Source organism: Pseudophryne corroboree, chromosome 3, assembly GCF_028390025.1.
Source record: "Pseudophryne corroboree isolate aPseCor3 chromosome 3, aPseCor3.hap2, whole genome shotgun sequence".
Lineage (NCBI taxonomy): Eukaryota > Metazoa > Chordata > Amphibia > Anura > Myobatrachidae > Pseudophryne > Pseudophryne corroboree.
In genome coordinates this window covers 8,004,172-8,025,168 of record NC_086446.1, presented here as the reverse complement: position 1 = coordinate 8,025,168, position 20,997 = coordinate 8,004,172, and the positions used below count along the sequence as shown (strand labels likewise).

At 43.0% G+C, this 20,997-nt stretch overlaps 1 protein-coding gene across 1 annotated transcript in view; it reads left to right on the top strand.

Moving 5' to 3' along the window:
- LOC135056938 (uncharacterized) overlaps positions 1-20,997 on the top strand; it is a 140,576-nt gene that overhangs the window by 83,616 nt on the left and 35,963 nt on the right. Inside the window, exons 8-9 of the mRNA XM_063962719.1 lie at positions 2,064-2,601; positions 12,127-12,278. Of these exons, the coding sequence (XP_063818789.1) occupies positions 2,064-2,601; positions 12,127-12,278 (690 nt within the window). The remainder of the gene's footprint in view (positions 1-2,063; positions 2,602-12,126; positions 12,279-20,997) is intronic.

The following is a 20,997-nucleotide window of genomic DNA, read 5'->3' as shown; positions in this document are numbered from 1 at the left end:
TGTCGTAGGTGCTCCATAAACCTGACGTGGAGCGCCCGGGTGGTACGCCCCACGTACTGTGCTCCACAACCGCACTGCAATACATATATAACGTATGTGGACCTACAGTTCAAAAATCTTTTTATGTTGAATTTTTCACCTGATACATTTGAGGAGAATTGTGTCATTTTCTTGGCTGTGTGTTTACATGTTACACAATTTATTCTACCACACTTATGAAATCCACTCGGTGGTTTGGGTAACCATGTATCAATTTGTCCCCCTCGTGTTCCTAATAATACGGGTTTCTCACATGGTCTGTTGAAGAAACTGGGTGCTAGTGCAGATTTTAAACTGTCCGATTTTCGGAAAATGACCTGTTCGCTGAGCTCTAGGTTGGCATTCAGTACTTCATCCAATTTTAAAAAAGAGGAGTTCTTTTTTATGATCTTTTTTATCTCATATGCACTCGTATTATATTTTGTTACAAACCTTGTTGTCCTATCTATCTTCATTTTATTCAGATTTTTCCTGACATTGGATCCGGTAGTATCCAATAAGGTGTCCCTATTTAGCCCTTCTACTTCCTTCAAGGCTTTATCCAACACATATTTTGGATAGCCCTGAGTCAAAAATGCCCCATACATGGATTCCATCTGTTCTTTCGCCCCTTCATTAGAGGAGCAGTTCCTTTTTATACGAAGGAACTGGCCCTTGGGTATGTTATCTTTCCATCGCTGTAAATGACTACTTTTATAATGTAAATACCGATTCTGGTCTACTTCCTTAACAAACGTGCTGGTTACTATACTCTCATTTTCAATTTTTAGCGCTATATCCAAAAAAGTCATCTGTGTAGGGTGACAGTGTCCCGTAAATTTTATCCCAAATTTATTTTGGTTAAGACTACCAATAAATGACTCCGCTGACTCTGTGCTCCCCTCCCAAACAAAAAACAAATTATCTATGAAACGGCCATAGAGGACCAGATTCGCCCCGAGACCGCCGCCCCATACATGTTGTTCCTCGAACCGCCCCATGAACAGGTTGGCGAAACTCGGAGCAAATCTGGTCCCCATGGCCGTCCCCCTCAACTGTAAATAATACCGTTTATCAAAAATGAAATAATTGTGTTGTAATATGAATCTAATACTTTCCAAAATCAACCCTCTCAATTCCTCCCCTATGTTGGGATCTCTTGCCAAATAAAATTCTACTGCTTCGATCCCCAAATGGTGTTCAATATTTGAATAAAGTGATTCTACATCACATGTGATAAAACAATAATTAGTCTGGGTGACGCCAGCCTGTATTCTAGGTTAACCCACAACCCCACCGCCCAGTTCCAGGAAGAACTAAAAACCTTGTTAAAAAAAGCATTAGATGCAGGCGCTATATCCAGGGAAACACAACGTTTTTTGTTTTGTGAGAACCCGGTGGTTCCTACATATTATTGTTTGCCTAAAGTGCATAAAACGTTAGTGAACCCGCCAGGGCACCCCATCATCGCGGGTGTGGATTCACTGACAAGTAATTTATCATTTTTTATAGATAGTTTTTTACAGGGTTATGTTAGTAAACTTAAATCACATATTAAAGACACCACTTTTTTCTTAAATTTAATTAAAACTATTAAATGGCAGACTAATTATTGTTTTATCACATGTGATGTAGAATCACTTTATTCAAATATTGAACACCATTTGGGGATCGAAGCAGTAGAATTTTATTTGGCAAGAGATCCCAACATAGGGGAGGAATTGAGAGGGTTGATTTTGGAAAGTATTAGATTCATATTACAACACAATTATTTCATTTTTGATAAACGGTATTATTTACAGTTGAGGGGGACGGCCATGGGGACCAGATTTGCTCCGAGTTTCGCCAACCTGTTCATGGGGCGGTTCGAGGAACAACATGTATGGGGCGGCGGTCTCGGGGCGAATCTGGTCCTCTATGGCCGTTTCATAGATGATTTGTTTTTTGTTTGGGAGGGGAGCACAGAGTCAGCGGAGTCATTTATTGGTAGTCTTAACCAAAATAAATTTGGGATAAAATTTACGGGACACTGTCACCCTACACAGATGACTTTTTTGGATATAGCGCTAAAAATTGAAAATGAGAGTATAGTAACCAGCACGTTTGTTAAGGAAGTAGACCAGAATCGGTATTTACATTATAAAAGTAGTCATTTACAGCGATGGAAAGATAACATACCCAAGGGCCAGTTCCTTCGTATAAAAAGGAACTGCTCCTCTAATGAAGGGGCGAAAGAACAGATGGAATCCATGTATGGGGCATTTTTGACTCAGGGCTATCCAAAATATGTGTTGGATAAAGCCTTGAAGGAAGTAGAAGGGCTAAATAGGGACACCTTATTGGATACTACCGGATCCAATGTCAGGAAAAATCTGAATAAAATGAAGATAGATAGGACAACAAGGTTTGTAACAAAATATAATACGAGTGCATATGAGATAAAAAAGATCATAAAAAAGAACTCCTCTTTTTTAAAATTGGATGAAGTACTGAATGCCAACCTAGAGCTCAGCGAACAGGTCATTTTCCGAAAATCGGACAGTTTAAAATCTGCACTAGCACCCAGTTTCTTCAACAGACCATGTGAGAAACCCGTATTATTAGGAACACGAGGGGGACAAATTGATACATGGTTACCCAAACCACCGAGTGGATTTCATAAGTGTGGTAGAATAAATTGTGTAACATGTAAACACACAGCCAAGAAAATGACACAATTCTCCTCAAATGTATCAGGTGAAAAATTCAACATAAAAAGATTTTTGAACTGTAGGTCCACATACGTTATATATGTATTGCAGTGCGGTTGTGGAGCACAGTACGTGGGGCGTACCACCCGGGCGCTCCACGTCAGGTTTATGGAGCACCTACGACAGATAAACAAAAGAGTAGGGAATACTCACCTTTATCGTCACATATTGGAATGTGGGGAGGGGTTAAGTGAGAAATTAAACATTATGGCTATTGAACAGGTAGCAGTAACCAATAGGGGGGGGGATAGGTTTAGGAGGCTGTGCAAAAAGGAGGCATTTTGGATTTTTAACCTCAAGACTCTGATCCCCCAGGGTCTAAACGATTCAGTCGAGCTAAATAAAATCTAACCCCCGCCTTTTTCTCCTTGCGAATTATAAGAGTATAAAATTGTAAAATTATACTATTATATATATATATATACAGTTAGTGCACGGTTCCTTGTGGTACCGAAAGATGGAGATGGAGACTATGAATTTTATGTATTTTATGTGGTTAGGTAGATGTACTATAAATACGAAGTGTTTTGAAAACAGTACTCTTACCTGTGGTCTGGAGAGATATGTGTATATATACATAAAATAAAATATAATGCGTTTTTTATGAGCGTGATTTATTATGATTTTTTACTAAAATAAAAAAACATGTAAATGTGATAGAATTGAGATTGATAATTAACTGCAGCAATCATGTGAGGCACGACAACCTATTTTGGCTAAAAATGAGGCTTAGATATATTATGATTAAGATTTAAGAGTTCATGAAAGAGAGGCTTGATGTAACTTCCTGACTCGAAAATGAGGCTTGGATTGTATGGTAGGAACATCTAATTCCATATGAAAGTGAGGCTTGACAGGCAATTCCAAAATGGCCACCGGAGTCTATTTAAGAAGCTAAGCGAAAATGAGGCTTGGAACGCACGCCGGAGTGCGCATGCGCGGACGGCCGCGGGAATTACAAATCAGAGTGGCTATATAAACACAACCCGGCGAGTTCGGTCATTTCAAACTGAGGAAGCCGCTGAGAGGACCTAGAAGGCGGAGAAACGCGTTTTTGAGTGACCGGTACCCAGGATATTCACCCCCATTCACCGACTGAAACACCGTCGTGTGGTTTGATTACCTATCAGTGCACCTGCAATTTCGGCTGACTGCCAGCAGAGGGAGCCTGAGCACTGTGGATGAGTCCCTATTAACATCTTCTCCAGATATTCTGCAACTGACGGTTAAGCACCAGCAGAGGGAGTTTCTGAATTCGGGACTGTCACAGCATAAATTCATTATCCTGGAGGTGAACCCATACTATCCTTGGATGGTAACTATTCATTAAATTGCTATATGTGTGCACACATGTTCAAATTGGAACATTTAAAGAACTGAGGACCTCTAAACACACTCAGTGTTTGGAACGCTATTTATAGCCTTTTCATCTTCTAACAAGTGGACATTATGAATTATAGTTACATCAAATTCTAAGCCTCATAATTTCAGTACCGCTTAGCCATAATAATGGTTGTATATGAATTGTTTTGTATCATGATATCAATTACGCATTATATAGGTTGATTGAAGGCCAGTCAGGTTGTATTATTAATAAATTTTATTCATTTTTAATAAAAATTGCTAACAATTTGATATTGTCAATATTTTAATTGTATAGTTTTAACTGTCTCTTTAATCAGTGCGGACAGCGCTCTTGATTTTCTACAGGGTGTCACACCCCTGTAGTCAGTGTGTTTCCTGTGTGTCAGAATTGGCGGCTTTGTCATGTAAAAGCCCCTATCTGATCTTCCATATGGAAAGGGCAGAATTGAGGACTCGTCCCCAATTTCTCCCTAAGGTGGTATCATCGTTTCATTTGAACCAACCTGTTGTGGTGCCTGCGGCTACTAGGGACTTGGAGTATTCCAAGTTGCTGGACATAGTCGGAGCTTTGAAAATGTATGTTTCCAGAACGGAGCGGACTATTGCTCGCTGGATCTGTAGCAAGATTCAGCAGGCTCATTCTGTGGCTGGATTGCCGCATCCGAAATCAGTAGAAGCCCATTCCACAAGGAAGGTGGGCTCTTCTTGGGCGGCTGCCCGAGGGGTCTCGGCATTACAGCTTTGCCGAGCTGCTACTTGGTCGGGTCCAAACACGTTTGCAAAATTCTACAAGTTTGATACCCTGGCTGAGGAGGATCTTGAGTTTGCTCATTCGGTGCTGCAGAGTCATCCGCACTCTCCCGCCCGTTTGGGAGCTTTGGTATAATCCCCATGGTCCTTACGGAGTTCCCAGCATCCACTAGGATGTCAGAGAAAATAAGAATTTACTCACCGGTAATTCTATTTCTCGTAGTCCGTAGTGGATGCTGGGCGCCTGTCCCAAGTGCGGACTATCTGCAATACATGTATATAGTTATTGCTTAACTAAAGGGTTATTGTTATGAGCCATCTGTTGAATGAGGCTCAGTTGTTGTTCATACTGTTAACTGGGTATGGTTATCACGAGTTGTACGGTGTGATTGGTGTGGCTGGTATGAGTCTTACCCGGGATTCCAAATCCTTTCCTTGTGATGTCAGCTCTTCCGGGCACAGTTTCCTTAACTGAGGTCTGGAGGAGGGGCATAGAGGGAGCAGCCAGTGCACACCAGATAGTACCTAATCTTTCTTTTAGTGTGCCCAGTCTCCTGCGGAGCCCGTCTATTCCCCATGGTCCTTACTGAGTTCCCAGCATCCACTACGGACTACGAGAAATAGAATTACCGGTGAGTAAATTCTTGTTTTTTTGTATGTTGTTGTTCAGGCTGTGAACCCAGCCTTTTGGACATAGCAGCAGGCGTGTTCACTACAACAATAGTGCCGGATTCTGTACATATATCTTTTTTAGGTATTGAGCCTCTTAGCACCAAGTACTCACTGTCCCCTACCCCAGATATCGGTCCCTTGGTAGCCCCAGCCTGACCCTGGTCCCGATGCTGAGGAGCGAAGCGGATAGGCCACACAGACTCTGCCCCCTGGAGCCATTTTCCCCTCCCTGTATGTCACCAGCCTCATCCTGTGCCCAGCAGTGATAGGCCCTGGTTCCCCGGTCACAGATCACATGAGCAGAGCACCGTCCGGCTAGTGATAGGCCCTGGTTCCCCGGTCACAGATCACATGAGCAGAGCACCGTCCGGCTAGTGATAGGCCCTGGTTCCCCGGTCACAGATCACATGAGCAGAGCACCATCCGGCTCAGGTTAGGAAGGCGCCATTGGATGATGTGAGGGTTACGTAATAGTGGGGTGGGGAGCACCATGGCTACAGGCAGGAAGCCGTTACTACTTACCTCAGTGCTCCTCTGTCACCCAGCTGAAGACACACCCGACTCCCCCTCTGTGCACCACTTCCAGTCCATGTGTTCCACCCTGAAATGTACTAGAACAGCTTCTTGGTGATGAATAATTAGATGGAATAAACACATTATTGTGTCAGCCAGCACATATACTACAGGGGGAGTAGCCTGTGGTGTCTTTTTATTATACACGGGGAATCATCTTTGTAATAGCTTTCATGGCAAAGACATTCTCATCGGAGATTATCTTTGCCATGAAAGGATGTACCTGGTCCATAGCAATGTTTAGGTAGATGGATGATGAATGGCTGGACGCAGGGTTTCCCAGCAGAATATTCCCCAAAGGGTCTCACTCAATTTCAGCTTGTTTTCAACCCACAACGCATCCTTGCTCAGTCTCTTCTGTAGATAAATGATGCACCAACCGTCCACATGATACAACAGATAACATGAGGCATCAGACCAGATGCCCTTGGTCCAGTTCCAATGCTCATATGACAATTATAGGTGCTGTCAGTGGTGGACATGGGCTATCAAAGGCACTGTAACTGGCCTGTGGTTACCTAGCCCCATACGCATCAGGGATTGATGCATTCTGTATTGTGACAAATTAATCCCATCACTGTGAAATGTTCAGTGATTTGTGCTACAGTAGCCATTCTGTTGGTCCATGCCAGATAGGATCTCCTTTGCACCTCTCACATCGATGACTCTTGGCTGCCCTACACCTCATTTGCGGTTTTCCCTCTCTTCAGAGCTCTGCCGGTAGGAACTCACCATGGCTGACCTTGAGCACCTCACATGACTTGCCATTTGAGATTGCTTTGACCCTTTCAGGTCATAACGATTTGGCCCATATTAAAGTAACTCAGGCCTTCACAACTGTCCATGTCTTCTGCACCCAACACGTCACCTACTATTACTAAGATCAGCCTACCGTCTAATTTATTCCTGACCTTGACATTAGGGAGATGGCTGGCTTCACTGACTTTATATGGGAGTGGTGATAATGTTTTGGCTCATGAGCATATAATCTCAGCAAAGGACTGGAGATATAGGGGGGGTCATTCCGAGTTGATCGCAGCCAGCAACTTTTTGTTGCTGGTGCGATTAACTTATCCACGCCTATGGGGGAGTGTATATTAGCTTAGCACGGCTGCATTCGCTTGTGCAGCCCTGCTAAGCTAAAAAAGTTTCCCGCAACCTAGGAGTAAGTCTGGATCTACTTACCATGCGCGACGGTTCCAGCGACGTTCCTCCTGGCTTTGACGTCAGACATCCGCCCTCCGTTTGCCTGGACATGCATGCGTTTGGAAGACCACTCCCCAAAAATGGCATCTAACGGTGAGTATCCGCCCCGGACCACCTCTCCGCTGACAATCTTCCTGCGTTAGGCTCTGCATCTTCTTTTTTAGTTGTGAGCGTCGTTGCCCGGTGACTGTAGTTGCCTGGCAATGACACATGTGCGCAATGCGTACGCTGCGCATACGCAGTTCTGTCCCGTTCGCACCGCAGCGAAGAACTGGAATATTGTTATATTGTCCTTTGTTATACTTTTAGATCGTTTTTAAAATGACTTATATAACCTTTTACTGGAAGTAATTTACAAAGATGCAAAATTGTGAGCCCATGGAGGGGGGGGCAAACACATTTAGTTATGCAGGTACGTTATTGGGTAGGTAAAGATATTTCTTCAGGGGTGATAAACTGTGTTTCTCATGGGAGGAGCTAAGTGGGCCCATCCTGGTATTGCTCCTTCATATGAAAATTAGATGTTATTTTCCTGTTGAGGTGTTTTAAGTGAGTTTTGGTTTAGCATGTGTACAGTATACCTTCCAGCTGCCCCAATTTAGAAAGAACAGCATCTGGGCTGGGTTTGTATGGATCAAGAGTTGGACTTATTTGTCCTGGTTCTGTATGTATCAGTGTTAGGAGGTATACCCATGTATAGACCAAGCCAGTGGCTGCCAAATTTCTCGAATCACGATGACCTAGAATCTCAGCTTTTTTTCAAGGCCCCCCCAGCCTAGATGTTTCTTATTAAGATAATCAACAAACATTATTAAATTAAGTAAAATATTTTTATCTGCCATCCTTCAGTTCAGTTATGAGGTGGTCGACGCCGTTGTACTTTTGTTTGTCCATGCATTTAATGATTGGCAGCTGCCTGCACTGGTTTTGCCTAACATTGACCATAAATAATTTGATTTGGGACTGCACCACCAACTTCCCAGAGCCAGGAACTAGCACAGTGACTGTATGTATCAAACGCCCAGAGCGAGGAACTAGCACAGTGACTGTACGCACCAACTACCCTGAGCCAGGATATAGATATTGGTCCCAGTAGAAGCCTGTTGTGGGGATTCTTCCAATCTGGACACCCTAGGACAGGCTCTTCCAACCTCGGTCCTCAAGGCACACTAAGAGTGCAGATGTTAGTGATATCCAGGCTTCAGCACAGATAAATCAAAATAACTAATGTACTGATAAAGTCCCCTGTGCTCAACAATGGATATCACTGTAACTTACTCATAGTGTGCCTTGGGGAGCGAGGTTAGAAATGCCTCCCTAGGATCTACTTTCTTCTGCCAAAAATTTCAAGCAGGTAACACAACAAAGTCTATTTTCTTATGGTGGGCTCATCCCGGACACCTGGATGTCATCTGACTAGAAATTCACACTGCTGGAAGGTACATACTGTAACATTATAGTTGGGGCTTGTCCATCTCTATACAGACATTGTTCTAGAAGTCTTAGAATCAATACTAACCCAGGTTCTAAGTTCTGTAGTGTTTCCCACACGTTGTGTTCTTAACCTATTTCCTTCATTAAACAATGACTATTTCTAATAAAATTCTGTTAAAAATATCTGCCAGATAAATGATTAATAGCTGATATTGTTCACTTTGGTCACCTTCCTTTAAAGTTGTTCTGTATTTGCAACACAATGGGAGGATTCATTTAGGTGCAAGCAGCTCACAGGGGTGTGTGAGTTACCAATGCAACCAGAAGTAAGTGCTGGCAATCACCCTCAAACTCGCTCCCCCCACAGCCTCTTCTAGTGCCAGACACATTTTTGCTTGTAGCCCTATGGGGGCTGCAAACAAAAATCTGCAAGTCTGGCAGTACCACAAGTGTGGCATGCCCCTGCACTTGCTCAAGCCTAATAGGATCAGCCTCACTGGGGGAATCCAAAGCCACACATAAAGCAAACACAACTCCGGAAGCCTGCTTTGAACAGTATGCTCTAGCGACTATATGGCTGTATTCTGAATCCTACGCTATCATGTAAATGCTGTGCCCCCACTGTCATTACTATCATGGGCTCTCACACCTATGTACCAAGTGCAGGTGACCTGTCTGGATTTGGCATCCACAATGTATATGCACAAATAGTGAGTAATTCTGGCTACACACCCACGACATGCCTACTAAACAGTTTTCTTATGTGTGCTTGCATTGTTGCCACCTAGAAATGCCCATTTAGTGGACACAGAGAAACAGATTAGATGTGTCTGTCCCAGAAGTAGGCCCTATGTGGTCTATCGGAAACATCCACTGGCTAAGAACACAGGATAGGTTATCTAGCAACTAACCTGACATACATCCCACTCAGGTTTTTCCAATGGTTTAGATTAGTTATCATGGTGCATATGTATATCCCCTAGATCAGTGGTTCTCAAACTTTTGGAATCGCGGTGCCCTAGAGCATCAATTTTTTTTTTCACCGCACCTCCAGGTGCCAAATGCCCAAATGCTTCTTATTGAGAAATTTAGAAAGAAATGTTAAATTAAATCAGTTGTGTTTATATGTCATCCATAAGTTCAATTATGTGGTGAGAGACCAGATTTGCTTCTGTTTGTCCACATATTTTATGATTTGCAGCCTCCAGAACTGATTTTGCCTACTACATTGACCATAAATACATTTTAATTGGTCCTGGACCAACAATCCGAGGCACCCCTACAAGTGTCCCAAGACACCGCTGGGTGCCTAGGCACACAGTTTGGGAACCACTGGCCTAGATGTTTAATTGGTTGTACTTCATGCAGTAAGCACCCCAACGCATGTTTCACTGGTTTTGCTTTTTCAAGGCAACAAAAGTGATTTTATATTTTTCAGGGGTATTTAAGACCTCGTCTTGCCAATAGAAGAAAAACACACATCCACTATTCATTGGTTTAGATTAGGTATCATGGTGCATATGTATATCCCGTAGATGTTTTAGTAGTTCTACTTCATGCAGTAAACACCATGATGCACGTTTCACTGGTTTAGCTTTTTCAAGGCAACAAAGTGATTGATTGTGTTTTTTTCAGGGATATTCAGTACCTCATCTTGCCACAAAAACACACATCCACTATTTGTTGGTTATACTGTATAAATAAATATTCATTAAAAAATATCCTATTTTGTGGGAAAAGGTGGATAAGTGAATGAAGCAATGGTATCCTGTGTATTAGAGCTTCCCATGGAATTATCCCAATTGTGATTATGCATATAAATAGTTCTTAGTTAAACTTTGCTTTCTTTATTTCTATAACCTACAGAGCTAAACTCTAATTCATTGCCTGTCTTGTAACCAGAGTTGGGAGCCAACATTCTCCTTGCTACCCTGCAATCCCGATCCAAAGTAAGCACTGAGGACTAACCTGCCATAGTTCTGAGTAAATTACTGTTCAGCTGGCTATAACAACACTCAGAATTAAACAGTTCCAGATGCTGGTGAAGGTGCCAGGTAGTGACTACTCTTGTACGACTAGTGCACAGTTTGCACTCGCAGTTGGCGTCTGGTGGCCTAGTACCACCAATAGGAGTGGCCAGTAACACCAGGGTAATAATGATAAAATGAAACACCAAGACAAGTGATCAAACCACTAACAACAAACTGTTGAGAGAAAAGGACAGGGCGGAAGATTAAGCCCACTTTCTCATCGTTTATATCTGACGGCAAGTGGTGTGAAAATACCAAGGTACTTTCAAGGACCTGTTTACTCATGTGAAGAGTGTCATAGTAGGAGTTTGGTTTGGGCTCTGAACAAGGGAGTACTGGTAGTCAGGATTCACTTGGGGGGGGGGGGGGGGGGGGATCCCTGTATGAAACAATACTATGTTTAAAGTGAAATAGTAGATTTATTTCATACAGGATAAGTACGTTGTTAAGCAGGCAGATTACAACAGGTATTAAAGTCCAGACAGAACTAGTGAGTATAGGTAGTAGTGTCCCAGATAGTAGTGGTTAATGCAGATAAACTGAGGTATTACTGTAATATCCAGACTCTACTGATAAGTGCAGGTATACTAGGAACGTGGTATAGCGAATACACAGGTGAGAGCAGGTGATTGGAGGCAAAGGACTTGAAGTGCAGGTGATCTGGAATGCACTTGGCAAACATTATAGATAGCAATATTGAATATTATAAAGGTACCGGATTGTAATGGTAAATGCAGATTATCAAGCCGGTAAATGAACAAAGTCCTAAATGGCAGATATATACAGTATATTAACAGAGTCCCGGATAGCTGATAGATGTGATAAATGAACAAGTTCCAGATGATTGGTAAACTGAACTCTGGGGAAGCAGATTAGTGTCCCAGACTATTTACTAGGAGAAGGCACAAGGGAAGCAGGTTGCAGGGGGACGGGACATAGAGCCTGTAGAAAAGCAGAGGGAATACTTGCTGGAAACGTGGTCCAGAGTGCAGTCACTGAGGCAGAGTTGACTTGATGAGCTGGCACTGGTCACTGCACAGAGCACACATAAAACGCCAGTCCCCAGGTGTAATCACAATTAGGTAATCGGGGCTATAAGATCACAGACTAGCCAGGGTGGAGAATCCTAGACAGACCTCAGGCAGAATGACACCACAGACAGGGAAAAGAACGTGTATGAGTTGTGACAGTACCACATCTCCAAGGAGCGGATTCTAGATGCTCTAACAAATGTCTGAGTGAATGGATAACGGAGACATCAGGGTATCCTAATGCTGCCAAGGAAGCCCAACAGAGACCCTCAGATGCTCTCTATTTCCTCCTTGCAGCCTTCCCAGTAGTAACCGTAGACTGGAGCTGGAAGGAACCAATGCGTAGGCTGCTGGTTGCAATCTTTTTGCTGGCAATGGAGATCCCCACAAGGGACAGTGGATGGTGGAAAGGTTCTAGAGACCTGACACTGGAGACCCGGAAGGACCCGGTGTGACAGTTCAGCACATGAATGTAGACTGCAACCTACCAGACACTCCAATCTGTTTCCTAGTTCAAAAACAATATGGAAACTAGCGCTGGCTGTAAAAATTCAAATAGTATGGCCGGTTTGTTATAAATGAATAATAAACAATTTATTAATCAATACACATTCAAAAAAATATTAAAAAGGGGTATACACAATAAATAAAAACTCTTAGTAAAATAGCCAGTGCCATCAAATTGAAATACTAAATTCTCAGCGATCCACTATAATGGCTCATATAAATAAGTCCTCAATTGGCTGGGACCTCCTCCAAAGGATAGCAGTCAGCATATAAGCAATGGATATTACCAGATATCGATTAGGATTGTCCCTTGATGTACTCTCATCCTTGGGGATTATCCATTTGTGGCCAGAGGGGATTCCAAATGAAAAGTGCTTAGCTGTTGATCCAAATGGTGGAGCGAATGTCTAATAGATGCCAGAGATACAGTAGATGGCAGGAGTCCAAGTTATCTGGTGTGGTATCGGTTCTCAATTGTAGGTTACCGGCTCTCAGTATCACGCTCTACGCGTTTCGCTGGTTACAGGACATCCAGCTTCATCAGGAGCATCATGTTTTCATGTTGTTTTACCCATAGTGTGTTTCTTTTGTTTAGGTTAGTGGAATTTAGCCAGAGCCCGGTGGTCAGACAGGTTCCCAGCAGACACCAGGGCGGGACAACGAATTCTTCCAGAAAAGTATACATAAGCAATCCCCAGCCACATTGTAAAAGGCTGACCCACCTGTCTGACATCAATGACATCACTCTCAGCCAGTGGTGGCTTTAGAAGTGGGGATGCAGCACAGTCCAAAATTCACATAGGGGAGCCACACCAACTGCCACCAACTGTCATTCCAACTGACTCACTGGCAGTTGGTGCGGCTCCCCTATTTGGACTACGCTGCAGCCCCACCTCTGGAGCCACCACTGCTCCCAACCAATTGGCATGCTACACATATCCAAGACAAATGGGGGAGGAGGAGGAGGAGGGGAAAACTGATTCATTCTGTGTGTGAGATTGGAGGTGAGAGGTTCTAGAGAAATCTGGGGAAAACCTGTCTGGGAAGAACTTGAGCAGCCAAAGGAGGGGGTAAAGCTGCTTTACCCAGGAATTGGACCCAGTAAATATCAGGAGACAGCAAGCAAGATGATCTAAAGCAGCTGTACACAGTGCCATCAGTACTATACCCCTGGGTGAGCGTGGACATATTTAGAGTAATTATCATTGATGGTTGGAACTCTGCAGGGGCTGTTAAGGGGACTGGTAATTACCTGGCATGTTATTCAATGGGTTACAATATGTAATGGTTATTTACATTACTGTATTACACTATTGTGTTTTCTGTGCAATAAAGTGTCTGTTTATATATTTATTTCCTCCCTACTCGTGTGTTGCTGAACCTAAGGATCCGGGCATACTGAGCGAACAATGTTTCCAATAGCTGTATCCTCACATATGGCATGAGCAGTAAAAGCCCCATAATCCTCAATGTCCTCAGGCAAGGTTGCTTGGATCTCTTCTGGAATCATATCTGGGTGCTGAGCAGGCACTGGGCACTCAAACGGTTGAGGGTGCTGGACACTCAAAAGATTGGACAGAAGATGGACACAGAGATGGACCCATATGGATTGGAACCTTGGATGGACAGGAACCCCCGGATGGACCCAGCTGGATAGGAAACATGAATGGACCTGGCTGGGCAGGAACCTCGAATGACAGCGCATGGGTAGGAACGTCGGCACAGAATTCTGGTGCTTCACGGATCTTGAACAACGGAGGCATACAGCTGCTGGAAGACAAAAAACATTAGAGCACTTTGACAGGCATCCGGTGAGGGGGCATTTGAGACAATAGATGAAACCTCTTTCCCAGAGCAAGGGCAGAGCTCAGGTCCTCATTCCCGAAGACAAGGGCAGGTGGGTCCACATGCCCAAAGGCAAGGGAAGACTAGTCCTTATGCCCAAAGGCAAGGGCAGACTTTGGGTGGATTGCCAGCAAAGCAGTGCTAAGAGGGAACTGGAAAACAGCAGCTGGTCACAGGGATGGTTTCCCCTTAGAAGCTGGCAGGCAGGAGACCCTGGCTGAGGCTGACAGACAAGTGTCCTTTCCTGGGGTAGCAACGCTTAAAGCCTGTTTCTGGGGTAGGAAACTTGTACCCTCTCCTGGATTCTTGAAGCCACCTCCTTTGGCAGGACACTTGAAGCCTCCTCCTGGGGTAGGATAATTGGAAGCCATTCCTTGGGCAGGTTACTAAGAGCCCCCTACTGTGGCAGGATACTTGAATTCCCTTTCTGGTGCAGGACTCTTGGAGCCAGCTCCTGGGGCAGGACACTTGGAGCCCCCTCTTAGGCTGAAGCACTGAAGACCCTCTTTTAAGCTGAGGCACCGGAGACCTCACATGGAGCTATGGCACTCGTGGCACCTTAACACCATTCATGAAAACATTCAACTTTCATTTAAAATCGAGGATAAGTCTATTAACCTTTTAGACTTTACAATATACAATAAAGATCGAAAAATTCATACAAAAAATTATTCTAAACCCACTATTTTAGGATGCTTTTATTGGTGCCATGCATTGGAACCATGATAGTTGGATCAATTATATTTCTGGGGAGCAACATAAAAGATTAACAATAATTTGTAGGGAGAAAAATATATCCTAAGAATTGGATTTGAACAAAGAAGAAGAAGAAAGATAAATCTAAACTATTGTAAATAGTGGTGTTCATTACGAGTTCATTGCGAGATACACATGGTCCCTTACTTTATGTATGATCTATTATTAATACTCTCCTTCTTGCCATGAATTGGAAGAACAGAGGAACCATATACATCACATAGAAATTATGGACCAAGAGACTGAGTACCAATAATCTGTCATTACTGTTCATGGGTGGTCATTCCGAGTTGTTCGCTCGCTAGCAGTTTTTAGCAGCCGTGCAAACGCTATGCCGCCTCCCACTGGGAGTGTATTTTAGCTTAGCAGAAGTGCGAACGAAAGGATCGCAGAGCGGCGGCAACTTTTTTTGTGCAGTTTTAGAGCAGCTCAATACCTACTCAGCGCTTGTGATTACTTTAGACTGTTCAGTTCCTGTTTTGATGTCACAAACACGCCTTCCGCTCGCTCAGCCACGCCTGTTTTTTGTCCTGGTACGCCTGCATTTTTTCGAACACTTCCTGAAAACGGTCAGTTGACACCCAGAAACGCCCACTTCATGTCAATCACTGTGCGGCCAGCAGTGCGACTGAAAAGCTTCGCTAGACCTTACTACTTTGTTCATTGGAATAGTACTTTGCGTGTGCGCATTGTGCTGCATGCGCAGAAGTGCTGTTTTTTTTTTTTGCCTCATCGCTGCACAGCGAACGAATGCAGCTAGCAATCAACTCGGAATGACCACCATGGTCCATATAACATTGTACATTATAAGGTTGAGTGTAATGTATGAATCTGGGACAAAAAATTAGAATTGATATAGCCATTTTTGAAGTGCAAATGTCCTTGACTATAAGCAATATCAGATATGAGAGATATGTGTGGAGACATTTTGATAATGAATACTTACCATGTGGCCGGGATCCTGAGAACCTGTAAAAGAGAAAAAGATACATCATACCTGATTGATGGGGAGGATGGTCGAATTATGATTAATGGACCATTACTAGATTATAGAATATAATAATGGCCTGGCTATTCTATATCCCACTATATATGGTAAACAAGACATACAGACTGTTAACAATATGAAAGAAAAGGGACTCTTATTGGAATTTTGAAATATCACCCTGGCAAATATACATATGCAAAACCCCTCTTAAATAAATTTTCAATATTGGCTTACATGTATCTAGAAGGTGAAACACAAAATAAGCTGTAAATATTATAATATATATGGAGATGGAAACACGTGTTTAGTGATCAGTAGACTTATATATAAGGAATTACAATTAGTCGAATAGATAACAATCACATACAAACAATTAGGGATCACTCTACACAAACCTATGATAACACCACAACACATTAACCGGTCACGGTTCACGTCATATTTAAGCACTAGCACATTATAACAACCAGTTACAGGTCTGTTATAGAAATTTAACAATGATCGTAATTGCACAATTCTTTCACGTCACACGTTATGTGATTATAGTAACTCATTTAAACATTTACACATAACAATTTCCAATATTTATACTATATCAGTCACAATCATTCACTGTATTTATATTTATTACATGGACACATTATTGTTTCACTATGTTTATTTTATGTTTTTTTCACACACACGATTTTGATTTTTTTAATGTGTTTTTCACATAATGCTGTGGTTATTTTCAACAATAAATGTTAATATTTACTGATAAAATATATATATGTTCTATAATTAAGGGATATAAATCCTTAGTTGCATTTGTATATTATGCCTGTCGAGTGTAAGAGAACCTATCACATATTCCCTATTGGTCCGGCTAGGTCATGTGACCAGAAAACGGAATCCATACCAGGAGACAGAAATGTAACATTTTATCTATCCCTAGCAAATGGTTCTCAGGCTCCAGGATTGGCCCAGACAGACCACATGATCGGACACATTCCAACTAAACTTTTATTAATGGGAGCCTTGCCGTGATTGGATGAGAAAATCACGTGATCCGGAATCCGTTCCGGGATTGGCGTGGCGATATTGTTAAATCTTGGTTACTGGAGACATTCTGGTTAGCCCTGAAAAAACTATCTGTGAAACGCGCGTCGGTGGTTCACACTGTACCAATGTGGTTAATAACTTGTGCATGCTAATTATGTGTATTACTGTCTAAATGTGACTCTGATTGGAATGTACTCCAGATGTAGAGTGATATGTATAGGGCTCAGATTATATGTATCCGAGGCAGAATTAACTACTTAGCTACACAGGCAATCAAACAGCGTAATAGCAGCAGTATAATATTATACAGAGATAAAGTGCTTGATGTATCTTTGTACACGCCTATATAAGTGTTTGTGATGCATTGAAAGTAACATATTAAATAATAAATTACTACTAGTGTATAAAGCAATTGCTCCCTTTCACTGAATAGGAGAACGTCACTGGTAATATTCAGTAATTAGCTGCATGCAGCCATTTGTGAAGCACTGATAGTAATATAGCAAATAATAAACTTCTTCTACAGTGTATAAAGCAATTGTTCCCTCTCATTGAAGAGGAGAACGTCACTGATAATATTTAACATTTAGCCACATGCAGCTGCCTGTGATGTATTGAAAGTAATAAAGTAAATAATAATCTACTGCAACCGTCCCCTTTCACTGAATAGGAGAACGTTACTGATACCATCCAGCATTTAGCTAGATGCAGCCGTTTAGGATACATTGGCCCTCATTCCGAGTTGTTCGCTCGGTATTTTTCATCGCATCGCAGTGAAAATCCGCTTAGAGCGCATGCGCAATGTTCGCACTGCGACTGCGCCAAGTAGTTTTACTATGAAGATAGTATTTTTACTCACGGCTTTTTCATCGCTCCGGCGATCGTAGTGTGATTGACAGGAAATGGGTGTTACTGGGCGGAAACACTGCGTTTTAGGGGCGTGTGGTTGAAAATGCTACCGTTTCCGGAAAAAACACAGGAGTGGCCGGCGAAACGGTGGGAGTGCCTGGGCGAACGCTGGGTGTGTTTGTGACGTCAAACCAGGAACGACATGCACTGAACTGATCGCAGATGCCGAGTAAGGTTGAAGTTACTCAGAAACTGCTAAGTAGTTTGTAATCGCAATATTGCGAATACATCGGTCGCAATTTTAAGATGCTAAGATACACTCCCAGTAGGCGGCGGCTTAGCGTGAGCAACTCTGCTAAAATCACCTTGCGACCGATCAACTCGGAATGAGGGCCATTGTGAGCAGTTTTGAAACAATTTGAGGAGGGTGGCAGAATACTGCAACTCATTAACATTTCAGTTAATTTGCTAACCCTCAGACTCTACACGGTGTACACACATTTGTCATATTTCAGCTACTACAACAGTGATGTACTGCATAACATTAACATATCAATAACAGTTTAATAAATTCTGCTGACAGCGCTGACAACGAGGATTGAGAGCGTTTGCCAGTAACAAAATCAATATAAATTTGCTAGATGCGTAAGGGATACTCACTTGAGGGTGAGTTTGTGAGATCATCCTATCTGCTGTAATACACTAGAGCAGTATATACTGCCAGCAGCAGACTCTTGGAATTATTTCACTATTTATGAACTTTTCTTGACACACTATGTGGCTGTGTGTGAAAGGGGAACACTAGCCAGCAGCTGGAAAACCACCACAATATCAATGAAATTGGAATGCTCAATACACATTTGGAATTTTTCTAGAATTATTATACCCTAGATTACATGTGAGAGTTTGGTTTGAATTAAACGGACACAATAAGAGAATAACTGCAAGACAAACATCAATTAAGTCTTTATTGACAGTAATAAACAAATTGACAGTACACACCGTGTCATTAGAGGTCATACTACCCAATAATCAATTACAAGAACGGTGCACGACACATTGTTGTCTTGTCATTTGGTGTTCATTTTAATATTTCACAGTTATAGGCCTTTTAATAATACTAGATTCAAAGTTATATCTTATGTAACCATTGATTGTTTTTGTGGGTCACCTTAGACCAATTCTTTCCCTTCTTTTGTGAACAAGACTTAATTAGCACCTCAGTCAGTTTGATTTAACCATGTGTGCTGAGCCATGGATATACCTAAAACCTGGACTGTTGGGGTGCCTTGAGGACCGCGTTTGATAACCTCTGTTCTTTGCTTTTTTAAATTAGAGCCTACTTGCCTGTTGCAAGATACATTTGTGAGCTTCCCAAACTTAGGCCTTTGAGAAATCAGAGAGATCATTGCATTCAATGCGAATCGCGCATTTTACCACCACCCCCCTCCTACCAGGGGAGAACCGTGAATCACGGAATTTTGCAGAAATGGGGGTGGGGCTTGACTGCATCAGAGCCTGATCCCGCCCCACTGAGTGCCCAGCAGAGTCTCCTCCCCAGGCCTCTGGAAGTAGGCAGGTATGCAACAAATATACCTACCAGCCCAATCTGAGAAAGCAGCGACCATTCTAGTGATGCCTACAAAATGCGCACGACTCTAGTGATGGATACACAATACAGTAATAAATAAGATTTTACTCACTGGTAAATCTATTTCTCGTAGTCCGTAGTGGATGCTGGGACTCCGTAAGGACCATGGGGAATAGCGGAGGAGACTGGGCACAAACTAAAGAAAGCTTTAGGACTAACTGGTGTGCACTGGCTCCTCCCACTATGACACTCCTCCAGACCTCAGTTAGGATACTGTGCCCGGAAGAGCTGACACAATTTAGGAAGGATTTTGAATCCTGGGTAAGATTCATACCAGCCACACCAATCACACCGTACAACTCGTGATACTATACCCAGTTAATAGTATGAAACCAACGAAGCCTCTCAACAGATGGCTTCTCAACAATAACCCGTTAGTTTAACAATAACTATATACAAGTATTGCAGACAATCCGCACTTGGGATGGGTGCCCAGCATCCACTATGGACTACGAGAAATAGATTTACCGGTGAGTAAAATCTTATTTTCTCTGACGTCCTAAGTGGATGCTGGGACTCCGTAAGGACCATGGGGATTATACCAAAGCTCGCAAAAAAGCGGGAGAGTGCGGATGACTCTGCAGCACCGAATGAGCGAACTCTAGGTCCTCCTCAGCCAGGGTGTCAAACTTGTAGAATCTTGCAAACGTATTTGACCCCGACCAAGTAGCTGCTCGGCAAAGTTGCAAAGCTGAGACCCCTCGGGCAGCCGCCCAAGAAGAGCCCACCTTCCTCGTGGAATGGGCTTTTACAGATTTAGGATGCGGCAGTCCAGCCGCAGAATGCGCAAGCTGAATTGTGTTACATATCCAGCGAGCAATAGTCTGCTTAGAAGCAGGAGCACCCAGCTTGTTGGGTGCATACAGGATAAATAGCGAGTCAGTTTTCCTGACTCCAGCCGTCCTGGAAACATATATTTTCAAGGACCTGACTATGTCCAGATACTTGGAGCCCTCCAAGTCCCTAGTAGCCGCAGGCACCACAATAGGTTGGTTCACGTGAAACGCAGATACCACCTTAGGGAGAAACTGGGGGCGAGTCCTCAATTCTGCCCTATCCATATGGAAAATCAGATAAGGGCTTTTACACGACAAAGCCGCCAATTCTGACACACGCCTGGCCGAAGCCAAGGCCAACAGCATGACCACTTTCCACGTGAGATATTTCAAATCCACGGTCTTAAGTGGCTCGAACCAATGTGACTTCAGAAAACTCAACAACACGTTGAGATCCCAAGGTGCCACAGGGGGCACAAAAGGGGGCTGAATATGCAGCACTCTCTTAACAAAAGTCTGAACTTCAGGCAGTGAAGCCAGTTCTTTCTGGAAGAAAATCGACAGAGCCGAAATATGGACCTTAATGGAATCCAATTTTAGGCCCATGGTCACCCCTGACTGTAAGAAGTGCAGGAATCGACCCAGGTGAAATTCCTCCGTTGGGGCCTTCCTGGCCTCACACAAAGCCACATATTTTCGCCATATGTGGTGATAATGTTTTACTGTAACATCCTTCCTAGCTTTAATCAGCGTAG